General features: G+C 38.0%; 1 protein-coding gene across 2 annotated transcripts; it reads left to right on the plus strand.

Annotated features, from left to right (window-relative positions):
* The first annotated feature begins 2389 nt into the window (after nucleotides 1–2389).
* Nucleotides 2390–9470, plus strand: LOC100252679 (protein SPIRAL1-like 1). Of its 2 annotated transcripts, none has more exons than XM_002285465.5 (3): nucleotides 2390–2506; nucleotides 4304–4597; nucleotides 9113–9470. In XM_002285465.5, exons 2-3 carry the CDS (start codon nucleotides 4337–4339, stop codon nucleotides 9191–9193), a joined length of 342 nt encoding a protein of 113 aa, XP_002285501.1. In that variant the 5' UTR covers nucleotides 2390–2506; nucleotides 4304–4336; the 3' UTR covers nucleotides 9194–9470. The 2 variants fall into 2 exon arrangements, with proteins under 2 accessions (XP_002285501.1, XP_010650586.1); XM_010652284.3 differs by having other exon boundaries at nucleotides 2417–2506; nucleotides 4294–4597.
* Nucleotides 9471–9700: the final 230 nt, after the last annotated feature.

Genomic DNA, 9700 nt, shown 5'->3' on the forward strand with positions numbered 1-9700 from the left:
ACTGTTGGGATGTGATTAAGGAGGATCTAGTGAGAGTGTTCGCAGAATTTCATAGGAGCGGAGTTATCAATCTAAGCATTAATGTCTCTTTCATTGTTCTTCTGCCCAAAAAGAGTATGACAAAGAAAATCTCAGATTTTAGACCCATTAGTTTGATCACTAGTCTCTACAAGATAATAGCCAAAGTGCTCTTAGGGCGTCTAAGAGGAGTTCTACATGAAACCATCCACTCTACTCAAGGCGCTTTTGTTCAAGGGAGACAAATAATGGATGCGGTTCTCATAGCAAATGAGATAGTGGATGAGAGAAGACAATCAGGGGAGGAAGGTGTCGTCTTCAAAATTGACTTTGAAAAGGCTTACGATCACGTAAGGTGGGATTTTTTAGATCAAGTGTTGGAGAAGAAGGGGTTCAGTCCTAAATGGAGGAAATGGATGAGTGGATGTTTGTCCTCGGTATCTTATGCAGTATTAGTGAATGGTAGCGCTAAAGGTTAGGTTAAGGCATCGAGAGGATTAAGACAAGGTGACCCTTTATCCTCTTTTTTGTTTACTTTAGTAGCATATGTACCGAGTAGGATGCTTTTGAGAGCAGATGAGAGAAATATGTTGGAGGGTTTCAGGGTGGGTAGAAACAGAACTAGGGTATCTCATTTGCAATTTGTCGATGATACCATCTTCTTTTCTAACACTAGGGAGGAAGACTTGCAGACTTTCAAGAGTCTTTTGTTAGCATTTGGGCATATTTCTGGGCTTAAGGTCAATCTTGACAAGAGTTATATTTATGGTATCAATTTGGATCAAACTCATCTTTCAAGATTGGCTGAGACGCTTGAATGTAAGGCTTCTGGCTGGCCTATACTCTATCTGGGTCTTCCTTTGGGTGGGAACCTCAGGGTAGGTGGATTTTGGGATCCAGTGACTAAGAGAATTTCAAGAAGATTAGATGGATGGCAAAAGGCATACCTATCATTCGAAGGGAGGATAACTCTCATCCAATCTTGCCTTAGCCATATGCCCTGTTACTTTCTTTCTTTATTTAAGTTACCCGCTTTAGTCGTTGCAAAAATCGAGAGGTTGCAAAGGGATTTTTTATGGTCAGGGATTAGGGAAGGCAAAAGAGATCATTTAGTCAGGTGGGATGTTGTGTGTAAATCGAAGGAAATAAGGGATTTGGGTTTTGGGAATATTTCTCTGAGGAATCTCGCTTTTTTAGGGAAATGACTGTGGAGGTACCCTAGAAAGGGTTTAGCTCTATGGCATCAGGTCATACTAAGCATTTATGGTTCACACTCCAATGATTGGGATGCTAACACTTTAGTCAGATGGTCACATCGCTGTCCTTGGAAGGCTATTACACAAGTCTTTCAGGAGTTTTCCTCGTTTACTCGGTTTGTGGTAGGAAATGGGGAAAGAATTCGGTTCTGAGAAGATTTGTGGTGGGGGGACCAACCTTTGGGAACCCAATATCCAAGACTATTTAGAGTAGTCTTGGATAAAAACATACCTATTTCTTCAGTTCTCGGTCCTACTTGTCTTTTCTCTTGGAATTTAAATTTCCGTCGTAATCTGTCAGATTCTGAGATAAAGGACTTAGAAGGCCTCATATGGTCTCGATGGATTGCATTTATCTCATTTGGTTCCAGATGCCAGATTTTGGCCTTTATTTTCTTCAGGGCTTTTTTCAGTTAAATCGTTCTTTCTAGCTTTATCTCAATTTTTTGGATCTCCTCAAGTTTTCCCTTCTAAGTTCGTTTGGAATTCTCAAGTTCCTTTCAAAGTGAAGTCCTTTGTCTGGTTAGTGGTACACAAGAAGGTGAATACTAATGACATGCTACAAGTGAGAAGACCTTACAAAGCCCTTAATTATGATATTTGTATTCTATGCATGAAGCATGGGGAATCAATAGATCATATTTTTCTTCATTGCTCCTTGACGATTGGGTTGTGGCACAGGTTATTTCAGTAGCTAAGATGGATTGGGTCCCCCCGAGGAGCATCCTTGACATAATAATGTCCATCAAATTTAATGGATTTGGTTCTTCTAAGAGGGGGATAGCCTTGTGGCAAGCTGCAGGCATTGCTCTTATTCGGATTGTGTGGTGGGAAAGAAATGCGAGGATTTTTTAGGATAAAGTAAGGAATTCAAAGTATCTTTTAAGACTCTATTATTTTTCTTGCTTCTTTGTGGGCTTTTTGTTCTAAGGTTTTTAAGGGGACTCCCCTTAATGTGATACAACTTGATTGGATAGCGGTGTGTACTCCATAAGGAGTGGTCTTTTTGGAGTGTTCACTTGTTTTTCAGTGTAATTTACTGTAGTTTAACTTTCTTCGGTGGGAGATTCCTCATCCTTATTTTTGTACTTATTTTTATCTATCAATAAATCTATGTGTCGTTTCCAATAAATAAAAAAAAGAGTATTTTTATCGCACACTCGCCATTCCACTCTCTCAAGCTGTTGCTGCGCCCCTTCTTCAACAATCCGAGATCTGCTCCGACGCTCAAGGTATCAGAGCCTAACCCTACATCTCTACTTCTATTCTCAGATTTTTCTACATTTGACATTTCTTCTCGTCGTTCCTTATCCTCCAAGCTCATCCACTCCCACTAAGACGACGCCTTACCTTTCATGCATCAATCATCCGGATAGGCTGTGTTTTCTTAGCACTTTTTCTGTGGATTTGAAGCTTCCATGCTTTTCCTCTCCTTTTTTTTCTTGGCGATTATCGTATTTATTAATTGAAATTCATGATGTAATCAGTAATGACTAATGATTGTGCAGAGACTCGCGTTTGTTTTTGAATGTCGTTGCTTTCTGTGGTAATTCTATGCGGTTAGATGTGTCTCTTGTGTGGATTTGTGATTTTGTTTTATTTTTATTTTTTGAAAAGAGCTGAATGATTGAACATATAAACATAGAATTTCATCTTCTTCTTCTTCCATTTTTTTGTCACTTAGATGAAGCTATCGGTTATGCAACACAAGAACAAGAAGGGTTTATTTTAGTGTGTTTATAAGATGCTAACCTAATAGTGATTTATAATTGTAGTGCGTAATATTCCACTGAAATGTGGTGGCTCTTCTGTATTGTGATAATGATTTTTGTGGTCTTTGACTGGGTTAACAAGTGATATTCAATTGAGATATGGTGGCTCTTCATCTGTATTGTGATAATGTTTTTTGTGATCTTTGACTGGGTTGATAAGTGATTAACTTCCCACTGCCTAGAGGTTATAGTTTGAATGCAAGTAACACCAAAAATAAGGTGAAGAGAAAATTTAGGGAACCAACATTTCAGTTTCTTTCTTTAATATATATTATAAATTTAAGTTTTGTTGTTTTCTAATAGGCAAAATAGTCTAGACTTTTTAAGTGCTGTTTCATAAACCTGTTGGTTTACTGTAAGACAGGTTTGATCAGAGCATTGTTAGTGCAGTAGGAACAGTTGAGTTGTGGATGCATAATAACAGAGCCCATCTATGCTGCTATAGTTAACCTAGGCATATTTTAAAGACCTTGCAGAGTGTATAGACAGTTTCAGTGAAGATTTATGCTAACTTTTGTTCCCATACTTCTTAAAAAATCTGATATTAAATATTTTTCACTTCTACAATTCCAGTTGCCATGATTGCTGTGGAAATAACTCTTGAATCCATTTATTTTTTTTTTTTTTGATTTTCATCTTCTCTTTTAATATTATTTTTGGGTAAAATATTAAAATCATCCTTGTTCTGATTTTCACTCATGTCTCAATTTAGCCCCTAATTTTTTTTGAAGCAATGTTACTCCTAAACAATGCCCAAACGTCAAATAGGTCCTTGTACTAAGATTTTTTGTCAGAATTTGATGGAAAAACTTATAGGACAATCACATATACATTTGTATGAGCTTTATATGATATGTTTATTTGTGTCCAATTTGTTTATGTGCCTGTCACATGATTTTCTTCATCAATTTTTTGTGAAAATCTTAACAAAAGGACTTGTTTGACATTAGGGTATAGTGTATAGTTGACATTGACATTGCCTAAAAAAACAAAAGCTTGTGTCGCTAAATTAAGACATGGGTAAAAGTATAAGGCTGACTTTTATTATTTACCCATATTTTTTTCCAACCCTAATGACAAATTAATAAGGAACTGTTTAAATGTGTTTTTCTAATCTTTCAAACTGAGGCCTTATGTACCAACTCCCCACAGTGAAAGCCCTTTAACATTATAGCTTCTCACATTCTCTTCTTTCTTGTCCTTGATTTATTGACTTCCCTCTATTGGCTCTTGTCATATGCTTGGAGTTGTGTTCAGAGTTGGAATATTGTATACTAAGGAGTGGCAAGTATGGGTCGTGGTGTTAGTAGTGGTGGAGGACAGAGTTCATTGAGTTACCTGTTTGGGAGTGGAGAGGCACCAAGACCAGTGTCAAACAATGCCCCAGCTCCTCCAATTGAAGGGCATGCTGCAAATAATGGACCATCCTCCAGACCCACTGCTGCTGCTCAACCAATAGATGTTACTAAACAGGTTCCAGCGGGTATCCATGGTAACACCACAAATAACTACTTCCGGGCAGATGGTCAGAACACTGGCAACTTCATCACGGTATGATTCTAATCACAATAGGTTTGGTATTTCCTAAGTGCAAGTCGTACAGCATTTGGTTGTCCATGCAGCGTCTCCATTTGGAGGCTGTAGCAGAGTTTCGGCAAATAGGAAAAGGTGCAGTCTGATAATTGATGCTGAAGAATAGGCTAGTTGGTGAATCAATCAATCAGTTTTTAAAGGACTAGGTCATGACAACTTATGCTCTTTGTTTAATTGATCATAATTTTTAGGTTGAGATCCATTTCTTTAGAATGAACAGAACTCCATTGGTTGGAGCGCCATCATTCTTATAGCAAATTCAAGAGTGATATTGTTTAGTTTATGGTATTTGGAATGTGGAGCCCTAGGGCAGGTCTTTATCATCAGGGAGAATTGTGATGTTCTGCTAGTTTTAAATTGCAGTTGAAAAGGGTTATTATTCTCTTTTTCTTTTTCTTTTTCTTTCGATATCTCCTGTTCATCAAAATGTAGGTCTTTGTTTTGCAAGTTTTCATGAAGCTTTTGGTGAAAAAAAATTGCTTAATTCTAGTTGGTGATACAAGTGCATGTATAGTTTCGACTAGCGTTTGTTGTATTATACTTGATTGTCTTGTGACAAGGACAATATGCATGGTAGAAGTAGTTTAAAGTCTAGTATTCTTGAAAATTGAGACTAAGATAAATGATTACTTTGAATGAAGTGGATATTGGCTGCAGTCATTTAAAGCATCTAACTGTATGATAGTTTAAAATAATTTTGTGTTCAGTATGACAACCATGACTGAAATGAAGATGCTATGAGCTGCATATGATGAATAATTACTAGTTGCAGCCCTGTGTTTAGATGATGAATGATAAATTACCCACCAAAAATGATGGGGAAGAATTGCCTACTTGCAATTAAACTATATTATAATGTTTATATGTATCAATTTTTATTTTTATTTTTTATTTTTGTTAATTCCTAGACAATGTTTTAACCTTAAGAAGTTTGTTTTTATGCAATTTTATAAGAAAGCAGATGCCATCTTCCTTCTGTGTCAGAATGGAGGCATTTTGATTGTTGGCGGTTAGTTATTTATTCAAAATATATTAAGGGGACAAAAGCAATAAATTCTTCAATTGGATGGCTAATGCCCATAAGAGAGTCAATCTTAAGCTTAAAGTGAATGGGACTGGCTTTCAGAGGAAGAAGAGTTGAAGAGAGGAATCTCAACTATTTTTCAGTCTATGTTTGAGAATCCCTGTTTAAGGGACTTAATATGGAGAGACACCTGTTCAAGTTTCAGAAGCTCTATTGTGGACTTAGAGTGCAAGATGGATATGGAAAAAGTTTATGATTATGTAAACTAGAACTTCCTCCTTTTGGTAATGAAAAAAATGGGTTTTTGACCCAAATGGTTGAGGTGGATCTGCTTCTATATTTCTTCAATGAGTAACGGCTCTCCAATGGAGCTCTTCAAAGTTGTGGAGGTTTAAGTCAGGGGACCCTCTATCCCCTTATTTGTTTGTTCTATAGATGGAGGCTCTGAACTGCCTAATCTCTAAAGCAGTGTAAGAGGGTTTTTCTAAGTGGCTTTAGGTTGAAGGTAGAGGGGAAGCAGGATTGGAAGTCACACACTTATTGTTTGTAGATGACACTATTTTTTTCCTCCAGCCAGTTTTAAGCAGTTAAACATTGGAAATAGGTTCTGATATGTTTTGATCTTGTGTTAGGTTTGAAAGTGAACTTGTAGAAGAGTGAGATAATTCTAATTGGTGAAATGGCAGAATTGAAAATATTGGCCTCATTGTTTGGGTGTAAAGGTCAGGAACCTTCCATCTATCTCAGGATGCCTTTGGGAGCATCTCATGAGTCTTATGTGTGATATTCAGTTGAACAGAGTTTCAAAGGGAAACCGGCCCCTTGGAAGAAACAGTGGTTGTTGAGGGGAGGAAGATTGATCCTCATTAAGAATACTCCCACTAGTCTTCCCATATATCTCATGTGCCTTTTGTGATGCCTATGAAAGCGAGGAACAGGTTACAAAAATATCACAGAGGATTCTTATGGGGAAGTCATTTTGAGGAGAGAAATTTGCACCTTTTTTTTTTAATAGGTAAATGCAATTATATTAAAACGCTAAAAAGGGCGCACCAAAGTACACACAGTGTATATAAACGGTGGCCAAAAAACGCCAAAAAGGGAAGAGAAAACAAGAATATTCCCTCCCTCAATTTAACCCCAAGCAATAAATGAAATCAACTACGGACATAGATGAATGTTCTATAAACAAGTAAGCCCAAGATAATAAGCTGCACAAAAACAAAGACTTCAGCCTTTAAACTGCAAGTTCCATATTTTCAAAAGATCTTCTATTTCTCTCTTTCCAAATAGTCCAAAAGAGGCAAAAAGACATTGCTCTCCACACTTTCTTCCTCTTTCTTCCAATAAACAAGCCATGCCACCCTAACATGATCTCTCTAACTGTAGAGTGAAGCACCCAACACACCCTAACCAATGAGAACAAGAGCTCCCATAATAGCCTTTTTCCACAATGCAAGAGTATGTGGTCAATCGACTCCTCATGAACATAACAAAGGGAGCATCTATTGGCTAAAAAACACCCTCTCCTTTGCAATTGGTCTAAAGTCAAAACCCTCTCCCATGTTGCCTCCCAAGCAACAAAACTGACCTTTGTAGGAACCCATGCATTCCACACAACACTTAATGGGAAAGGATCTACCCTTCCTTCCTTAAGGGTAGAATAGAGGGACTTTATAGAGAAGGATCCACTCTTTGTTTCAGCCCAAAACACCTTGTCCTCCCTCTCCTCAACCACCACATTATCTTGAATTCTTGACAAGCACTCCACTGTCCCAATCTCCTAGTCATTGAGAGGCCTAGACAAGATTGGGTTCCATCCACCTCCCTCAGAAGAGTGCAACCATAAGTTCGCCACCCAAGCCTCCTTTGAGCTAGCTAGAGCAAACAAGAAGGGAAAAGACACATAAAGGCTCATCCCCGCACCATTTATCTCTCCAAAACTTGACCCTTCTCCTATTCCCCACTGAGAAGGAAGTTTTGGTAGAGATTAACTCCCAAAAAAGCCTTATAGCCTTCCATAGCCCAACACCATAGTTGCCCCTCACTTATTTAGAGCACCACCCCCCTTCCATTTTAGGAGAGAAAATTGCACCTTATGAATTGAAGAACAATGTGTAAAGATAAAATATGTGGAGAATTGAATATTAGGAAGTTGGATGTTCTTAACAAAGTCTTGTTAAGGGAAACGGTTGTGGAGATGTGCCCTTGAGCCTAATAGCCTATGGAGGAGGATAATCCAAGGAAAATATAGAGATATCAAGGAGGGGTTGGTGCACTTAAAGGTAAGAGAAGCTTTTGGTGTGGGTTTATGGAAAGCAAATAGAAGAGGATGGGAGGAATTCAGCCTTAGAACCCATATTCTGGTTAGGGACGGTCTCAGAACCAATTCTGGTTAGATAGACAGGTGTGTGAGTGTGGCTTGAAAGAGGCATTCCCTTCACTATTGAGGATTGCTCTATTGCTCTTGATAGGAATGCAACAATAGCTGACTTATGGGTGGAGGAGACATTTTCGAGATTGGGGTTGGGGATTGTGAAGTAATTTATGGGCTCATCCATAAGGTGAAGTGTCAGAAGATGAGGATAGTTTACTTGGAGGAAGGGGACTTTCAAACTGAAATTTTCAATCACTCATTTTATGATGAGAATCAGGTCCTTTTCCATCCTAAAGAAAATTGGGACACCTTTGCCCCTTTGAGAACAAGTTTTGTTGCTTGTGGGGAAAGATCTAGCCATTGATGTCCTTATGAAGAGAGGATGGTTGATGACCAACAGATGCAGTTTATCAATGAGGAATCAGCAAACTACTACCTTATCCGTTGTGACAGAACCAGAAAATTGTTGAACATGTTCGCAATTTTTGGGCTGCAGTGGGTATTTCTAAATTCTGTAAAGAGCTCCTTCTGGGGTAGAATGTGAAGGGTATGGATAAATGGCGGAGGAAGGTTTGGAGTGTGACTCCTCTTTGCCTGTTTTGGTGTGTGTGACATGAAAAAAATAGAAGGGTCTTTGATGGGAAGAGCTCCATGACCAAAAGCTGAAAGAGATTCTTATCAAGTCTGTTTGGGAATGGTAACCTTGATGGCGAGGGACTATGGTTCTCTGTTGGGTTTTATTAATAACTTGAACAGTTGATTGTGGTTTTTGATTATTTTTGTTTTGGTGTTGCTTCTTTTCTTCTGGAATGGTGCCTCTTGTATACCACCTATATACATAAGGTGTGCCACCGCTTTTTGATTGGTAATGTTTAATACATTTTGTTTTTGTTGGCCTAAAAAAGAGAAAAAAGAAAGAAAAAAACATTTAAGATCGCATATCTAAAAGTTGATTTTCTTTGAAGGCATTCATAGAAATGCCCCACCAAATGGTTCTTTTCAGTTGCTTGTCACCTAAATGCATGCACAAGTATGTTTCATTATGATAGATAAACTTCCTTCCTGGTTGCAGGATCGGCCTTCAACCAAAGTCCATGCTGCTCCAGGTGGTGGATCATCCTTGGGCTACCTCTTTGGCGGCGGTGGTAACTGAGATATGCTTCATATGTTTGTGGTAGGAGTACTGCTATCAATTTCTCTGGAGTCTGTTGGATCTTCCATAAGCAATGGAAATTTGGTTGATCATGCAATGTTATATATAGATGGGGTGCGTCTTGCTGGAATTATTCAACTGAGATTGCTTTATCATAGATGTGTAAGAACCTGTTATTACAAGATCAGTGACAACAAAAACAACCATATTCTTGAATGCTGTCTTTTTTTTTTTTTTTATCTAATATTTATGATGAATTCGTTTTTCTTTGGTGGGAGATTTTTGTTTTAGCTGAATATCTTTTCAGAGTGTGTAGTTCAGAGTTGGAGCGTCGGAAGGCTGGGATTTGAGAGGTGGATGGTTAAGGATGAAATTGAAATAATTTTGTACTCAGCATAGAACCATTAGCCAATGGCTAAGGATGAAAGAAAAAAAAAATGAGAATCTGTATCTATGGAAATATCAATGGTTGGGTATATGGACATCAATAAAAAATTTGGTAAAATA

Source organism: Vitis vinifera, chromosome 1 (assembly GCF_030704535.1).
Source record: "Vitis vinifera cultivar Pinot Noir 40024 chromosome 1, ASM3070453v1".
Taxonomy (NCBI): Eukaryota; Viridiplantae; Streptophyta; class Magnoliopsida; order Vitales; family Vitaceae; genus Vitis; species Vitis vinifera.

What these genes read in the sequence shown, in the direction of transcription:
- LOC100252679 (XM_002285465.5), top strand. Translation starts at nt 4,337, where the DNA reads ATGGGTCGTGGTGTTAGTAGTGGTGGAGGACAGAGTTCATTGAGTTAC. An exon ending in ACACTGGCAACTTCATCACG is followed by an intron (nt 4,598 to 9,112) that starts GTATGATTCTAA and finishes TCCTGGTTGCAG; the next exon opens with GATCGGCCTTCAACCAAAGT.